The 19408-nt window shown below is 39.9% G+C and overlaps 1 protein-coding gene across 1 annotated transcript in view; it reads right to left on the bottom strand.

Annotated features, from left to right (window-relative positions):
- Window positions 1-19408, bottom strand: part of PREX2 (phosphatidylinositol-3,4,5-trisphosphate-dependent Rac exchange factor 2) — a 218188-nt gene that overhangs the window by 12171 nt on the left and 186609 nt on the right. The window contains exons 36-38 of the mRNA XM_014939649.1: window positions 14754-14820; window positions 12325-12515; window positions 1154-1256 (exon numbers count right to left, since the gene is read on the bottom strand). Of these exons, the coding sequence (XP_014795135.1) occupies window positions 1154-1256; window positions 12325-12515; window positions 14754-14820 (361 nt within the window). The remainder of the gene's footprint in view (window positions 1-1153; window positions 1257-12324; window positions 12516-14753; window positions 14821-19408) is intronic.

Raw genomic sequence — 19408 nt, 5'->3', positions numbered from 1 at the left:
TTTTTTTGTCTACAGCAAGTTGGAAGTGAAGTACAGCTGTTTAATCATTTTTGTAACTAAACCGTGATTGCTGCACAGAGTATGTAGCAGAATTAATGAAAATAACAAAATCAGATGCAAATTAAAAACCAGAAATGATTAATCTTGTCTTATCTGTGATTAATTGTTCCAATATTTAATTATCTTTTTTTCACTGCAAGACTGAGTGCATCCTGTATCTATCTTGTTTATGCTTTTGTTGTAAGGCTGAAAGGTACCACAGGCTGGGATATATGTTCCATATGTACACACAGTGATTAAGTTCCAGCTCAACCTCTCTTTGATCAACTAAATAGGTTGAGCTCTTTAATCTTCACTTCATAAGCCTTGCCAGCAACCTCTGGATCATTCATGCTCCTCCTTTGAACTCCCTCCAAGATTCCAAACATCCTTTTGAAAGCATTTATCTGATAACAAGTTAGTCTAGGAAAAGCTGTGCCAATACAGTAGAGTATAACCCCCATTTTCAGTTGACACTGCTTTTTAATCCAGCATTTTCCATCACACCTGAGCACTAAGAGTTCATCTTGAGGTAGTTATCTATCCACAACAGACTCTAAATCCTAATATTCTATTATGACCATAGAGTGAAAAACACTATATTGAAATAAGCACATTGTCCTAAGCAATCTTGCCTGGAAAGTTAAGAACACGGTATTTATTTCTCCCCTTCCTTCCTACACTTCCCCTTCATTCAGTACATGAGTCACTTTTTATTAACAACAGTTAATAATCTCAAGTTATTTTTACAGATAATATATATTAAAATCAAGATTGACTTACTCAGCAGCCTGTTCTGATGTATACCACGAAAATCACTAATTAAAATCATAACCCCATAGAAATTATGATCCATTTACACATATAGAAAAAGCAAGCACCTGGTTAAAAAAGCCTGTCCCGTTATTTTCAAGAAAACAAACCCTTTCGGTCAACGATAAAGGAAGAGAATTAAAAAAAACCCAACAACTAAATACCCAGACTAAGAAAACTCACGCAGATGTTACACAACACTAAGATGGAGGTTAAAAAATGCTTGGCCGGGTCATTCTTGCTTGATGATAACACGTCTCCTTAGGAAACATCAAGACCTTACCCATAGCCAGCATCTTACCTGTTTGCGCATGACATCTGTAGCCTGCATGATGTAGCGGGGAGGTAGCCCGTGGCTACGAGCCAGGATGATCGCCTGCTCCAGGGTAACACTCAGAGTGCAGCTGCAACGGGAGACACAAGTCAGCTATCAGCAGATAGTTGTGATTTCCTTAAAATAATTGCTTTTAGATCAGTTATCTTTTTTTTTAAAAAAAAAAAAAAGTTATAAATAAAAAGATCATAGTAGACGTGCCGCCCCTATCCCTCCCTCACCCATGCAGGCATTAGCCTGGACACTGAAATGCTTCTTAATTAGAACAATTTTGAGTAGTAAGAAGTGCTCCTGCTGACTTGACACCAAATGCATTTGCCTTCTTTTACCATTGTTTAAAAAAAACAACAAAAAACCAAAAACACAGTAGAAAACACAACCCAACTATGGTTTGGCAACTGCATGAGAGAGTGACAACCCAAGGAAAAGACATTTTTTTTATAACTGTATAAATCCCTTTCCAAGTGGTTTCTGCACACTTTATCTCTCACCCTCCACTGTTAATGCAGACCCTAGCTTTGATACCAGGATCCTGACCTCTTGCCATTAATTTAGCTTGGTCACTCTCATCCCACATCAGTGCAATTTCGTCCAAAATTAAGAGACATTGAGCACTGGAACAGGCTGCCCAGGGAGGTGGTGGAGTCTCCTTCTCTGGAGACATTCAAAACCTGCCTGGACACGTTCCTGTGGGACCTGCTCTAGGTGGACTTGCTTTGGCAGCAGGGTTGGACCAGATGATCTCCAGAGGTCCCTTCCAACCCCATGTCATTCTGTGGTTTACCCCTTTCAAAAAGAAAATACATAAATAGGACGTTCCTTCAAATAAAATGCCCTCTCCTACTTTGTCAATCCTTTTCATGTAAATGCTTGGGGAGAAAAATCTATCATGGTACCACATCCTAATGAAAAGGCTGTAATGGCTTTGTCAGAGCAACCAGGAAAAGTTTCAGAGCTAGAGATCTTTCTGTAGGACAACTTGTCATTGCACCAGACAAGAAGGAGTAGGAAAAGTCATTTTGGACATGCTGTCCGATTTCAGTTGTCATGGTGAGAATGAGGACAGATAGATGGTTTCTCATACAATCAAGACCAAAGCTGTGGAAGACTCACAGAGAAAGGCGACAAAACCGAGTAGAAACAGGCACTTTTTGGAAAAGTGCAACATGTTTGAGGGCTGCTATCACCCAAGAGGTGAGAGTGGCTGCACTCTGCAGCAGTAACCTGGTAGGTGATTTTTGTATTCCCAACCAAAGCACTGCAATAATCAAAACTCCAGCCAGAGAGATGAGACCTACAGAAAATGGTCCCACCTCAGCAGAACCTGACAAAAGCCACACATTTCAAATTCAAACAGTAAAACTAAGACACATGGTTAAAACATACTTTTGAGCAGCCTTTTGGCAAAATCCTGACCAGCGGATTCTGCGTAGCTTATATTATGCACACAGAAGAGACAATATGTTTCAATCAAACACTCATCTTGCTGAGCAGAAGATCTGTAGGAGGAAAAATGTGTCTGCACTGGTTTTCTTACTGAAAAAAAAACCAACCCACCCTGACACGTTTTAAATACCGCTTAAGTAAATTTATGGACTGTAAAAAGTTTCACAGTAGTGAGTGCAGAAGACATTAAATTTGATCTGTAGCTTTATTAATGGCCTTTCATTAAAAATTTATAAGCCAAGTGATTTTCCTTGGTAATGAAATAATTTTTATTCCCCAGATTCTTGTATACACTGACCTCAGAGTTAACTTGAAGCAAAAATCTATTGATCTTTTGTGTTATATGTTTGATTAAGGTGCACAGTAGTTAAATATTTGACTAGAAATTCTAAACACCGTGTTTTCATCTTGTCTTTGAAAGGTGAAATCTTGCGCAAATATGGTACATGCTCATAATATTTACCAGCACCAAAACCTAAACATCTAACCTTCAAGGCCAGATTGCAGAGGAAGCTTTATCCCACTGATAAGGGGAAAAAGCAAAGGTACCTGAAATCTAATTTGACAGGTGTAATCTAAGCCAGAAAAAAAGGGTAAGAAGTCCCTCTGTAGGTATAATAGAGGTTAATGGGCTCCGAGCACAGCTTTCAGCCAACCAGTTACTGAGCCAAACTTCCCATAAATCCCATCTTCCTGGAACCCAAGATTCTGAAAGAACAGAAAAAAAATCATATTCTGTATGCGTGAACCAAAACGAACAAAAGAACCTCTGAAAGGAAGGTCAGCTTGAAGAATGAGGTGCAAACACTAATCTTGTGGTTGTACAAGCCTGCCAAACTGCTCAGTGTCCAACAGCCCGATGAAATGGCTGGGGATTACGGACATTCTGAGCCGTCTACGTTTTGACAATGCCAACCCTGGTTCAGAAATGAGGTTGCCAAGCATGTAGATAAAGACATAACCAGAGTGGGAAAAGCAGAGACAAAGAGCAAAATAGCACAATGAGGGTTTCTTTAAAAGGCTACTATGAAGCTAGGCAACAGCTCCAGCACAAGCCTGAAACACAGAGGCTAAAACTCTAGATCTCACCAAGGATCATGTTTTGAACGTATCCTAGCAAATTAGTAGGGAAGACACTCAAGATGACAGCACTGACTGTCTATTATCACACCTCTTTAATAAAATATTTTACATTTGAGGTGAAGTCCAACAGTAATGCTGGTTGGATACATTCACCACTTGTGTTAAAAAACATTCCGACTTGTTAACATATGTTAAAAAAATGTTAAAATAGCATTAGTGGCATGACTGCATTTCAATATACTATTTCAATATACTGTTTCATTAGAGATGCAATTTAATATAGCTAGATTTTGTGTTTCTCAAGGCAAGTGAAAGGTCTGATGAATGGCGGAATATAAATTATTGTTTATGGCTTTTGTCATGCAATTATGAAGTAAGGTTACTAATTTCTAAATACCAAAAAGCATCCCCACTCAGATAGCTTCATTTTGGTTGAACACTCATTCTTCTAATAAAACTGATGATATAAACCTTCCATGGTGCTATGCTGAAATGACTCACTACTGAACATGTATTTACATGCTGGGGCTTTCTCCCAGCCCTTCAAATATCGTTTCTGAATTACTGCATATTCCTTATTGGAAATCAAACTGCTCTGGAAACCAGCTGTGAACAAAACAAATGCACACAGAAAACATCAGCCGGTAACATGGAGAAGTCCTGACTGGAAGTACCTCAGCAATAGGACTGACAAGCTCAGAGGGATCGACCAAATGCACATTTAAACCAACACAACCTGCACAATGTCATGAAATAATACGAAAGCTGAGAATTCCTCACATGGTTAAGACTGTTCTGCTGATCTGAGCAAGGTTCAACATCAAGGATTGTCAGCAAATATGTGCAATATGTAACAATCCATCTTTCTCCCCCATTTTGAGAGCTGATGAGCAGATGGTATTAAAGTTTACAAAGCAATTTGGAAGCAGTTCTGACCATTGAAAGTATCTGGTCATTTGGATGCTATCACCCCAGACAAACCAAACAAGGATAATACTAGGGGAAAAACTCCTTCGGTGCTCTTGTAACATTCTGTTATGGGAAGCATAAATCCCAAATCCATATATTTTACAGCGTAAACAATTCAAAATCTGTTCCCACTCCCTCTCTTTTCCTCTCATCCCTTCTTTTATGCCAGAAAAACAAAAGACCCGAATTCATCATCTCAGAATTTCTGTCAGTTAGAATCACAAATTCCCTGCCTTGATGGATTATAGCAGCAAGGCAGCGCAGACATTTGGCTTTCCCAGCACAACTGGGCTGAGAACTCCTCTTTTCACCCATTTGGTTTCCAAGAAACAGAAGGGACCGCAGCTGCTCCTGGTCCCTGCCTGCTATCCCCAGTCTCCCATCAGTCATGACAGCATTGATGTGAAGATTAAATACAAACTTTCAAACATCTTCTGCATCAGGCCATCCTGAACAGACGAGGTTAAATCATTTTCTATCACCCATAGTCCATTTGTTTCTGACTGGATGTGATTTTTACTAAAGGGCAGTAAAATCAGCTGGATAGACATACATCTGCACTGAAAGATTGACTCCTAGAAGAGGAAAACAGATTGAAATTTTCTAAGAAATGGATTGCTTCATGACAGCTTGTTTAATGCCACCTGAAAGGAAAAATAATTTGAGTTCATGTACACTACCTAGAGAGCTGCCATTCAGCAAACCCTATATCTATGTTACCAGATGAAAAAGAATCTAAACCATTCAGTTCATTCTCGGGATTCAATTAGGATTCCAGCTATCCTGCATCCAAAGATGTAGCAAAACATCCCTTCGAAAAATGCCCTGAATAGAAAAGATGAGGTGAAACAAATTGCTTTAGTAGTTACCACAGTCAGAGATGTCGAAATGAATTATGTTCTGGCTATGTGAATAGGAAACAAATATGAGAAGATGAGAAGGCTGCATGTATGCTTTGTCTAATTAAAAGCTAAAGCATCTACTTAACACATAATTTAATGTCATTGTTATTATTTTAATTACTTTTCTTTCCATACATCATAAGCTAATCACACCTACGTTTGACCACCTTTTAAACCAATTACACTATTAAGTATTCATTTGTTTCTGCTTTCATTTAAATTAATGCTTATAGAGCAGCTATTTTTTATGTCAGTGTACGCAGCAATTAAAGACTTTAGTGCTAATTAAGTAACTTCAGGGTAAAAAAATTTGGGGCTATTTTTCTATAATGACTAGTGATTGCTGGGCAATAAGTGATGATTCTGATGAGAAACCCAAAGAAGAAAATAGACCATGATAAACCTAAAAAGGAAGGAAAAGCTTCTTCAGGACTATAAGGAATGAGCATAAAAAGTGTAGACAGGTCTAAGATTCTCCCACAATTTCTAAGCTGTTCTCATTGTGGGAATATGTCTCCATACAAGTAAAACTGAAGTTTGCATTCTCTGTGCCCATATACTGAAACTTTGCTGAACTGCTGAACAGAACTTCATCTCACAGGGAGAGAGAAGTTGGGGCAGCCAATATCTGCTAGAGAGAAAACGAGCATGAAGTTTGTATATTAAACAACAATATTGTATTTTACAATTACAATAAAACTCTACTGGAGTTCAGCACTTAGGTTCAGTCCCTTTATGAGCCTTTGTGAAGCTGAGATGTTCCCACTGTGGAAAGACCACGACTTAAAATCCGCCTTGGACTGAAGCCACCCACTGAAAGTTAGTCCAAAACTTCTGCTGCTTTTGCCAACATATAGCAAGCCATTACCCTGCACGTTAAATATCTGTCTGATGGTTCAGTAACCATAAATGATGCTTCAAAAAGTGAATATCTATGGAAGATATTACAATACCACACAGAAACGGATAGTCCATGGTTAAGGTTACTTCTATCATTTATCCATTAAGAGCCAGGAAGCACAGATTTCCCTCACAAGAGGCACCACTGTCATTACGTAGCTGCACAAACTTCAAAATAATTACATCCCGACTCCTGTATCAGGCTACGTAGCTGCACAAACTTCAAAATAATTACGTCCCGACTCCTGTATGAAGCCACCATCCCACCACAGGATATTCAAACCCAGCTCTACTAGGTATTTTCAAACAAAGTTCCAACTTGCCAAAGTAGGTGGCATGAATTTACCAAACTAAAGAATAATTCTTGGGAGGTAAGTATGTGTTTGCCCTATTTCAGACCAAAACTTGATTAATGACTTCTTTTGTAGTTTACAAATACAATTTTAATCACATTTATTAGAAGCAATATTAGTAATTTTCAATTCTGAAGCATGAAACATGCAGTAAGTAATGATTATTTTTTTCTGTATTTTATTTGGAAGATTACTATCATCCAATCTATTTCTAGAAATTAAATGTGACTTGTTCTACCTTTTTAAAAACAGAGAGCTTTTCAAAGAATAATGAAAAAACTCAAGAAAAACCGCACTTCTTTTCACTGTTCATCCGTCAGTGTTAAAAAACTGGCAGAGCATCTTTTCAGAAACATTCTTCCTGTAAGATCTCGCCACCTTTAATCAGCTGGAAATGTTGCAAGGAGGCACTTCTGCCACTAAATATTCTCTGTTTGATGAAAGAGCAGCAAAGTATCAAAGTATGCCATGCCTTTTGTTTGCTCGTTCTCAGTCATACTTGCAAAAACAAACAAACAAACAAACAAATCTGAAGTCAACCGAAAGCCCAGTTTTGGCCATTATCTCTTGTTCTGCGCAGAAAGTCATTCACATTAAAGGCTTCTTCCCACGTAAGCAAGCACGTAAATCTGCTGGAAAATTGCAATTTACTTCTTCCTGTCTTCCAATCATTCTGGTTATTCACTTAACTCACTTCAGAATTGAAATAAGATTTGGATAAGTTTTTAATGTTAGATTGTTCGAGAGGATCTATTCTTATTTTTTTTATTTTATTTTTTTTGTTTAATTTGGATAAGTTTTTAATGTTAGATTGTTCAAGAGAATCTATTCTTTTTTTTATTATTTTTTTGTTTGTTTTTGTAAGGAAGAATCAGATTTTCCCAAAGACCTACACTGCGGATAAGGTAATGCTGCAGGAACTGAAGCGTGACAGGATGATTCTACAGAGCAAGGTGATCAAGTTTTGTGTCAACCCTGCTACTAAATGTCTATCCTGGTCCATTATATTAAAAGGAATCCGAACAGAGGAAAAAGGACACCTTGAAATCCATACCGGTAACAAGTTAGATCCATCTTATTTGTCTCAGTGCACTTCATGCACTTCTCTGCGTTTTCAGATGGCATTTTTAAATAAAATGGTGTCTCAGAATTTAAAACATGCAGGAGAACTCTGAGATTATAGTCCTTCACATACATATTAGAGATGAACGAAGCAAAAACGTACCAGGTTGCCCATGAAAGGCAAATATAGAACAAAGCAAAATAATCATCACTGTAGAAACCACCTATTTGTGCCAAAGGCCTTTTTTACATCACCTTGAGACAAATTTCTGCATATTTAACAAATACATAACTGCTTTCAATTAGTTAACCAGCACAGAATGAAGTACTCTACTATCCTAAATTATTTTAGGAAAACTAAAGTTTCTTTATGCCTCAGCAGGTAAGGTATCACAAAAATACACTAACAGACAGACAAAGACAACCTGCCATTTAAAAAAAAAAAAAGAAAAAAGAAGGGAATCTTGACTAAATGGGAAGGTAGTTTTTTCAGCCTGAGCTAAGTTGCTTCCTCAAAGCAGCCTCATTGATCCCAGAAAGCCGCCTCATTCTGAAGGTAATAGCTGGTGAACAGCTGCAAAACTTCAAGGAGACTTTTTGGTGGCACACAGTCACTGAGCTGAGAACTAAATTCCTACGGAAAACTTCTAAAATAATCTAAAAGGATGCATTCTTACCGTAGAATGACTAATGTATAAATTCAGAGTACCCGTTTTTCACCTTGTTTCGTTTGATGCCGTGATGTGCAGCTTATGGTGTGGCTCTGCTTTGCTGGGCGGGAGATGGAGCAGGTTCAGCTGGATGGCAGGAGCTGTGCCAGCTCCAGGAGACAGCACCATCAACCCTTGGCAAAACCTGCCTCATCATTCAGCCCAGCGCCCGCCAGCCAGAACCCCACTGCTTGAAGGATGGGAACACTAGGGAGAGACTTTCTGGAGGGGAAATTAAAAATTCAGAAAAGCAAACAACAGAGCGATTTTTTCTGGGGTTCATCGAGATTATGAAAGACTTCTCTCCGCTCCATCCTCCAGGAAATGCAAAAATTTAAATAAACTTGGGATTTGTTTCATTTGGATGCTTTAAATGATTCCTTTGAGCCTGGAAGGCCTATGGTCCCTGAATAGACTTCTGCAGCTGCTGCACCTAATTTCGTTTTGGCACGGAAAGAGGCTGGGACATGTCTATGCAGTGCAGTCTCGTTCTTCTCCCTCAAGCAGGAGCCAGCATCATGATTCAATAAAATTTAGAAGTGCCTTTCATCACCTACATTTGTACGGAGTGATTGCAACTTCAAACAGAATGAATACCAGTAAAGAAAGCAGAGCATTGTTTACAAGGTGACAGCTGACTGGCAGGCAGAAATATAATTATGGATGATAAAAAAAAAAAGGGAAAATGGAAATGCAAACTATTGATTTCTTGGACTAATTTAGTGCTCTGTTCCTGATGTTGATCAACAAGGCATGTTCGCTTATGATAATCCAAGGAGACTTTGTAGTATTCACATGTCACTTAGGACAGTGAAGGGTAAAGGGACTTATTTTTCCCCTTCCTTGTTTTTCTGGTGATCGAAACATATTTGAAAAGAACTGCTGTCTGAAATAGATATAGGATTTCAGGCTCTAATGTAAATTGGTAAACATATTGTCATAATAAAAATCAAAGCAAAGCAATCACCCGCAATTCAAAATCCCCAGCATTATCTTGGATATAGGGATGAAAATATGAACTCTGTCAAGCTGGTTTAGCCTGGTGCGGTGTAAAAAGCAATTTAATATGGATCACAGAGAAGTCAGAAACCAAGACATTGCTGATCCAGAGATCAGCAATCACTGTCAAAGCAGACAAAGCTGCTGTTTCATAGTTCTTGGCCTCTTTCTGCACTGGACTGTCACCCAGCACCTCCCTCCCAAGATATTTGGGATTTGCTTCTGCTTAGGAGGAGAGCTGGCAGACACCCCCCCCCGCCCTCTGTCAACCCATGACACTTGAGAAAAACACAGAAGGGACTCGCCAGTCAGTTCATTAAGGCAGATAAATTGAGTGAGGGAAGGTTCATATATATATTTTGTTTCAAGTCTATTAAATATGCCGAAATTCTGACAGATTAATGACTTGCTCCGTTCCCACTCCCCATGAACAAGAGAAAGATGCTGACCAGCAGAGCACTCAACACAGTCACACAGAGCCTCAGAAATTCTCTCCCATTAGAGACCAACCACAGAAATTAGACTAAAATGAGGTGGGTTTTTTAAAAAAAACCCCAAACATACAGAAACCTTGCTCTGAGTTGATTGTTCTTCATTTTTAGGCTGCCAAAACTAGTAAGTGAAGAATATACATTCAAAGTTTAACCTGCAAGGACAATTCCTATTTTTCCCCCATTTGCTCGTTTAGTACCATCTTTAGATAATCCCGGTTTTCAACTCATTTAATATCCATAGGATAGTGTTAAAAAACGGTTGTGAGTCCTTGGTCTGGGGCTACAAAATGTGAGTTTCTGCAACTGATGGCAATCAAGCACTTCACAGCATTTAGTTTCTAAGAACAGAGAAGGCCAGACAAACTGCTGCATACAACCAGAGCAAAATATCCTTTCTTACAGAAAATCAGTAGCTTGAATGCTAAAGAACTAACTTACAACCTAAAGAGCATTGTTTTGCAAGATCATCTGCCCTGACTAAATAATATTCCAACATACAGAAGAATTAAGCCTTCGAGATTGCAGGCAACAAGCAAAATCATCTATGTCTACAGGATGTCATAGAATCATGGGATGGTTTGGGTTGGAAGGGACCTTCAAGATCATCCAGTTCCACCCCCCTGCCCTGGGCAGGGACACCTCCCACCAGACCAGGTTGCTCCAAGCCCCATCCAGCCTGGCCTTGAACCCCTCCAGGGATGGGGCAGCCGCAGCTTCTCTGGGGGAATGAACACTTGCGTCAGTGATAGAGATTAATACAAATAGTCTGTTGCAAACTCTGTTAAAAGAAATGGCAAGCACTGTTTTTATATAACTTAATTGTGTTGGCTCTATATGGAGTTTTTCCTGCTTTTATGCCCAGCAGCTGCAATGCAGGTTATGATGCTTTTTTTTTTTCCCTCCTCAAAGCTCTGTTAAAGAAAGAACATTATTTAAAACTATGAGAAAGTAATACTCAATCTATGCAATGTACTGGTAACCAAGCTGCTAAAATAAGGATTTTCATAGATCAGAAAATAAGGAACATATTTTTTTAGCATTGCTACCTGTAATCTACAGTTTGGAATTATGAAAAGGGCAGATATTTAGCATCAGATTCTTGGTGGTTTTTTTTTTTTTTTTGCTTGTTGAGGTTTCTTCCTCCCTCTCCAGTTATAGTGTTTGCTTTTTTGGTATAATGTACAAAAAATTAGTAATCTGGCCAGCTGGAACATAAACATATTTCTGCCTTTGATGAATATCATTAGGTGCTAGAGAGTTCTATAATTACGCTATTGCCATATATACGTATGTCTATTAAAATCTCTTAGCATTGATGACAAAGATCAGCTGATTGTAGATATTGTATTAATGACAACTGTGCTACAGGTGGAACTTCTACTTATCAAAAGGCACACCTACAAAAATGCATATTTCTTCTGGTTTTCCACTTTGAAACAGGCTCTGCTACGATTTCGTCTAGCTTACAAAGCAAATACAAATCTCAGCATTTCTTGCCCGTACTAAGAGTTTCATATAGCACGTGTTGTTCACCTAGGAAACCTTCCCTCTTCTACTTTAGCAATTAGGATTTCTGCCTTCCTCTGACTTGAAGGAGGAACGATCCATCACAAGAGCACAAACCAAAATCACGCTGCTCATTTCCGTCACAGAATCACAGAATCTTCTAGGTTGGAAGGGACCTTAAAGATCATCTTGTCCAACCGTCAACCTAACTGACAAAAATAGACACCCGCACAACAAACAAGAAGCATCACCATCACTAAACCATACCTCCCAGCACTACATCAGCCTGTCTTTTGAACACCTCCAGGGATGGGGCCTCAACCACCTCCCTGGGCAGCCCATTCCAATGGCTGAGAACCCTTTGGGTGAAAAAATTTTTCCTAATATCCAGCCTGAACCTCCCCTGGTGTAACTTGAGGCCATTTCCTCTCGTCCTGTCGCCTGTGACTTGAGAGAAGAGACCGACCCCCACCTCTCTACAACCTCCTTTCAGGTAGTTGTAGAGAGCAAGAAGGTCTCCGTCGATCGCTGCAAAAGCACAAGTCCAGAATTTCACCCCAAACTTTTCAAGTGTGTTAGATATTTATATATTTATTCCCAAATGCTAGATACTTAGCGTAAGACCCCTCTGTAAATAACAAGCGGCCGTCTCCAGCCTTGCAATGACGGACAGACTGACTGAAACAAAGGGAGGAGAAAAAAAACCTCTCGTACCGGTGAACTCCACTGTTGCACATAATGATGTGACAAGCCCCGAGCCTGCTGCAGAGCTCGGAGGAGACTGAGAGGAGCCCGACTCCCGAGGCGCTGCAGGCGGTGTAGGCGCAGGCAGCCGTGCGCTTGGACCGGATGAAGGACCCTATCAGTCGGTAGAGTTCATCCAAGCAATTGAGAGGCCTCATCAGCTGCAAGAGAGGAGGAGAGAGACAGAGATATCTTTAAATATTCGCTACCGAGAGCACATGAAATGCTCTTTTAGAGCAGGTCATCACAGGTGTAGCAGAGAAAGCCAAAGCCAAATTCCACAACACAAATACACAACACCCAACCCAAGCAATTGAGAGGCCTCATCAGCTGCAAGAGAGGAGGAGAGAGACAGAGATATCTTTAAATATTCGCTACCGAGAGCACACGAAATGCTCTTTTAAAGCAGGTCATCACAGATGGTACAGCGGAGAAAGCCGAAGCCAAATTCACCAACATAAATACACAGCACACAGTCTTCTGGTTACATTGACCTATGGCAACTTTTTCAAACTTTTAATTCTTACCATCGCTGACGGTTTCATTCTCAGTCCTGCCTACAGAAGTGCTTTTCACTTCAATAGACTGAACATACCCATCAGTGCCATCCCCATTAATGGTACTGGCAGAGAAGGGCATCCGTGAAGAGGCAACCTACAACTGTACCCAGATAGAGGGGGGATGCCAAGACTGGTTAATTGACTCGCTGAGAAAATCAGCTTACAGTTCAGACAACACTGTCCTTTATTTATGCAAATGTCTAGTTCCTAATCTTGACTAACAACATGGAAAAATAAAAGTGAACAGAAGTGACAAAAACATGCTACAAAGCAAGAACAGCTAACTTTGCAGTGGGACTTAAAATAACCTCAGCATTACTGTACAGAAAATAAATGATCCACCCATTAAAGAAGGCAGCTTCCAGTGGAAGGCTGCTCTCAGAGGAGGAACCTTCAAGAGTGGTCTAGCAATGAAAAACATCATCTCATGGTGCTTTGTGTAAAGGAGATGCTCAAAAAAATAGTTTTGCAGGCCTCGTAATTCCAAATTCCTTATTCTCTTTATTCCAAACACACTTAAAGATTCCAGCGAAACTTTTGCTACTCAAAGAATGAATCTTTTGAAAGACAGATTAATTCCCTGATGGGTAATTAGGGAAATGGCAGCCTCACTTGCTCCTGTATCAAGGTTACTTCATTGGAAAGCACAAAGGTCAAATAAATCAACTTAACACCCAGCATATTTAAACCTGGGCACAAACAGCTTTAACTTAGTTTAGGTCCTATTGGTTTAACTTGCATCCATTTGAATTGACTCTAGCTGGCCATTTCCTAATGCAGAGCTGTGAAGAAGAGAGCAAAAGGTACAGCCACCATCAGACCACGCACTCTTAGCTTCCTCCAATTGCAAAATAAATGCATTAGTTTGACTCTAGCATCCCTTGGTGACATCTGGATTAGGAGATGCTTCCATCTTCCCCTTGAACTTTTAACTGAAGTAGTTAGGGACCAGGTTTGAAGGTAACAAGCATATTTCCTATAGCTAAATGTCCCCTGCTGCACCTCTGACTGCTTAGGACATGAGGTTGCTGACTCAGCAGGGAAGGAGAGGCACAGGAACGTGTCCTCCTCCCTCCCGTGCAGTCCAGCGTGCATCCAAGAAACAGGAACTATCAAGTCAAGTCTGTTAACACCCATGCTGGATGATGCTGACATGAAAATTTCAGCCTGTCACAGGGTTCAGCTGGTGATCACTGCATTTCTCAAGCCCCTGTAGCTCCACTATTTCTGAAGTCAGTGTAGGCAAGACATTAGGAACTCCTTTTTTTCCCCCTACTGGGTTGCAATACGGGCATTAACTCTTCAACAATGGGAGAGAGAGCATTAAATGAATTTTCATAGCCCCTGGGATCTCGCAGTCACAGAGGCTTAAAGACAGATGAAGGCATTTGAAGAAAGCCTAAATGAGGAGGTTCAGAAGAAAGCCTTCTGAGCAGGATGCTGAAAGAGTATTTAATTTGGAACAGCGCTTCCAGTTTTCAGAACAAAGACTTTCTGCCTGCACTTGCTCTCCCCACACCCTACCCTTCCACCCCGACATCCTCCTGGAGCAACTGCTTTGCTCTGAAAGCACAGGGAAAAAGGAAAGATGTGGTTCCCCTTCTCAGATATACTGATACCCTCCAGCCACAGCTTTTCGTACAGAACCAGATGGCACCACGTACCTTAAAACACAGGTGAGAGAAAAAGCTGCAAGAGAGCTCCTCTTTTCTCTACCCAACAACCCAGCTTTAAATAATTCATTTTTTCCGATGGAATTAAGAAAGGCTCAGGAAAGGATTACAATAACACAATGTGTAACGTGCAAAGTTTAATTAGGTACTTAACATTTTTATTTACCTTATCTATATAAGCCGCTTTAGATGTTGAATTTGGAGGCAAGTTTGATTTGTCCAGGTAGAACGCCCTGAAAGAATAAACAGAATAAGGCAAAAATTGTTAATTGTTTAAACTCCTGAACAAAATGTATGTAAGCGACTATTCTTAGACACCATCTTAAAGTTGGAATTATTTTTTTTTCCTAATTTCATGCTAAGAGAGGATCAAGGACCAACACGTGGGTAAATAGGCACTATCACTCTTTCTTTGAAAGTAATAAGGAATATCTTTTGTTCTGAAGACAAAAACTGTCCCTCTGCCCTTTGACAGTACAGTGCAAAATTTTAATGTCTAGTTAGTGTTAAAACTGGATCTGAAAGTGATTTTCACCAAAGCTGTCCATGAAGAGATTTGTGGCAACTTAATAGATTTTAATAGCGACTTCGGGGAAACTTGGCATATCAGCAGCACCTGGACCTCATGCACTATAAGCTTTTTTTTATACTAGCTGTATAGAATACAAATATATAGCTGCAATAAACTAAAACCAGAATCCCAAACACAGAAAAAACAGAGGAAACACACCCAAGCTCACAATATACAAAGAAACAAACAAGGAAAAACCCTCCAAGGGACAAACACGCATCATACGAGACAAATGGCCTTTGCAGTGTGTGTGCTCATGCACGCGTGTGCCAATACAAACCAAACTGCCTTTCTTTACAATTTCTTTGTCCACACTTCTTTGAAAAAGCCACAGTAGACTGTCATTTGCCCGCAGAACACGACTGTGACAGAGAAAGCAGACTTACTGTATCTGATTTATCTATTGTCTACTGAAGCTCATCAACCCACACTCTCCCAGCTCCTTCTGTAACCTTCCAATTATCAATGGACAGTACTAGAAAAAGTTTCTATAGGACAAAACAAATGCAACAAGCATAGTTTTAAAAGACAAAGGTTGGCTAATTTCTGCGTGGCACAAAGGAGGGCTTCCACGCTATCTCTTCTCTCTTAACCCAGGAAAATTTCTCTTGTTCAACAGCAGAGAGAAAGAGCTTTAGCAAAGAGCACACGGGGAGCACAGAGCTATTCTTCTCCTTCAACTCCGGAATCCTAGAGGGATTTTATTTTTTTTCTTTCTACCTTATAAGAGTGATTTTCACCAAAGCTGTCCATGAAGAGGTTTGTGGCAACTTAATAGATTTTAATAGTGACTTCGGGAAACTTGGCATATCAACAGCACCTGGACCTCATGCACTATAAGTTTTTTTTATACTAGCTGTATATAATACAAATATATAGCTGCTTTCTACCTTATAACCAAATTAATTGCTTACCACAGATGAGCTGTGATTAAACATCTCATAGGCAGAGGAAATATCTTGCATATCTCTGCAGTAAGATTAGTTTCTCTGCCTCTGCAGCATCGCTTAAGGAAAAAAAAATTAAAAAAACCTATTTTCCCTGCCCCTGGCAGGGGGGTTGGATCAGATGATTTTAATGGTCCCTTCCAACCTGAACCATTCTGATTCTCTGATGACAAAACTCATTCTGCTGGTTGAAAAGGCTGCTAAAACCTGCTGGGGCAGCTGAAAACAGAACCACCTGATAGGCTTTCCTGCCTGGATGAGGCATCCAGGGAGAACCAGGCAACAGCTACCACAGCAGCAATTCTGGCCAAGGTTAAAATATAACAAGCCAAGAAAAACCCCTCCAGACTATAGAACGTGTAGGAAAAAAACACCCCAAACAACCAGATTCTCCAGAGGAAACCTGAAGGTATCACTATGACCCAGCTCTGCTGCCTGTGCACAAGGAGCAGACCTGACGGTCACAGCTGAGCCATGACCCAGGCTGGAAATTATAGAGAAGTGTGGTAACCCCATTTCAGTTGCAATAAAATATGAAAAAACCCCACCCAAACACTGAAACCAATGCATCCTTGCATCCTGACTGTAAAATGACAGAATCACCTGGATCTTCCAGTCAGGAAAACACTAATTCGTATAACAGACATGGATAAAAATTACGCTCTCCCTTTTTTTATGGTTTTATCCATGAGAGAAGTTATGTTTTCCCTGCCCCTGGCAGGGGGGTTGGATCAGGTGATTTTAGTGGTCCCTTCCAACCTGAACCATTCCGTGATTCTCTGATGACAAAACTCATTCTGCTGGTTGAAAAGGCTGCTAAAACCTGCTGGGGCAGCTGAAAACAGAACCACCTGATAGGCTTTCCTGCCTGGATGAGGCATCCAGGGAGAACCAGGCAACAGCTACCACAGCAGCAATTCTGGCCAAGGTTAAAATGTAACAAGCCAAGAAAAACCCCTCCAGACTATAGAACGTGTAGGAAAAAAACACCCCAAACAACCAGATTCTCCAGAGGAAACCTGAAGGTATCACTATGACCCAGCTCTGCTGCCTGTGCACAAGGAGCAGACCTGACGGTCACAGCTGAGCCATGACCCAGGCTGGAAATTATAGAGAAGTGTGGTAACCCCATTTCAGTTGCAATAAAATATGAAAAAACCCCACCCAAACACTGAAACCAATGCATCCTTGCATCCTGACTGTAAAATGACAGAATCACCTGGATCTTCCAGTCAGGAAAACACTAATTCGTATAACAGACATGGATAAAAATTGCACTCTCCCTTTTTTTATGGTTTTATCCATGAGAGAAGTTATTCACATTGTTACACAACTTCAGGGCCAGGGGTGCAGACTGCGGATTTGTAGACTCCTATTCTTCAATAATCTGGAAAAATTGAGTTGATAAAATCCAGCCACCTTTAATTCTAGTCGATTTTGCTTCCCATAGCTTTGCAGCTTTGAAAAGCATCTTCTCCCAAACTTCAGGCTTGAATTAATCCCCTCAGAAAGCCCAGCAAAGCTAATCAAGTTCTCTTATTCCATTAAGCCTGTTGCACGATCCAGAATGTACTCTGAGTCAAAGGAAGCTGGAGACTATTGGAAGGAAAAGAGCTTTGCAGAGAAAATTACTCATAAATCACTTTGAGTGGTCACAGCACATAAAAGCTACCTCGGCAGCAACAGACCAACCTTTCTCTTTGTTAGAAAAGCTGAAAAACAAAGCATTGCCCTGCCGTCCACTGCACATCATCAGACTGAAAGCCTTTACTGTTTTTTTCTTTTTCCCCTGCCACGCCACAGGAAAATCTGCCTCATTCAGAGTCTGTTCAGCACTCCTATTCTCTTTGGACTGTTATTTCAGCAAATTCAGCTGCATTAAATGAAACCAGAAACCAAATATAGACCAGTACACACACTAATGGAGTACACAGAAAATAATCAACTCAGGGTACAAAATGAGGCGACATGGCCACGAGAATGGGATATACAATTATAGGAATTACTCCATTAATTCAGTCAATTATTCATTAACCTAAAGAACAAACAAAAATCAGCGGTACACAACATTCATTTTAAGCATCAAAATATCCTGTTACAAATGAAACTATTCCCCCCTCCTCCCCAATCAGATAACACTCCCAGATGTTTCTCAAGTGCTTTATTTTTATTGCTTTTCATAAAAACTGTCTTCAGTATTTTACAGAACATGACAAACTGTGGACAGCACATAAATTTCCAAAGCACTTCACTTAATTACTAAATGCTTGTTAAGGTCCTTAATCATATTTTATGGGAAAAGTTAATGGCAATCTTGGCATGGTGCCCAATATGGACAATATTTTCTAATCCATTTGAAATGAACAAGAATGAAATCATAGTTCTTTGTCTGCAAATGTGATGCTGGTTTTGCTTCTAAAGGCCTTACAATTTCTCTAAAATGTAGCAGAAAAAGCCGTTCTTTAAAAAAAAAAAAAAAAAAGGCAGGAAACCCAGTAGGCATTAAAACTAAAGGGGGTTATTGCTGTGTTCCACTATTGTAAGGTATCCCCTATGTAACAATGTCAAACAATGAGACGTATCTCAGGGCGTATCAAAGTATCTCAGGGAAAACATACACTGGAATCCAGTAACAAACATCTTAGGGTTCAAAAAGAAAAATCTATCACAAGATTAATGTTTTTCCCAAGACATTTCCCCAGAACCTGAGTACAAAGGAGATGAAGAAGCACTGATGTTTTCTTAGTGAAGCATTTTATAGGGTACCCTCCAAAACTGACCCAGCCATGTAAAATCCTGAAAATTTGAAATACTGAAAAATTTAACCCTAAGGAGGCTCCAAACCTGTAGTTTGCAGGAGAGACGTGCATTCCTGAGCAACTTTGTACATGAAAATACATCAAGCAAAGCCAAGTTTCTAGTCTTACTCTCAGTTTGTTGTTCCAGGAAGCCCATAGGGTTACCCTAGACATTGGTCATCTTTTCTTCAAGATACAAGGACAGTAAAGCAGTGATTGGAATAGGACAGAGGGCGAGGGCGGGTAATTTGGTTATGGCATTAAATAAATGCAAGTTGGGGGTTCTGCTCTAGAAAGGTTTTGATTTTTGTTATAGCAGAGAAGAATTTAGTCTTTTATATTTTCTTCATCACTGTGGCATACATACAAATAAATACATACTGTCTTCAACAGAAGGATGGAAACATATTTTAATTCTCCTTGATTTTTCAATCCCTTGGTCACAAGGTATTCAAGACCATGTAAATAATCATGGTTAACAATGCGGCAAAGGGTATGTCAGTAA

Source organism: Calidris pugnax, unplaced genomic scaffold, assembly GCF_001431845.1.
Source record: "Calidris pugnax isolate Ruff unplaced genomic scaffold, ASM143184v1 scaffold5, whole genome shotgun sequence".
NCBI lineage: Eukaryota > Metazoa > Chordata > Aves > Charadriiformes > Scolopacidae > Calidris > Calidris pugnax.
Note: the sequence above shows the minus strand (reverse complement) of the source record. Positions and strands in the feature narration are given on the sequence as shown.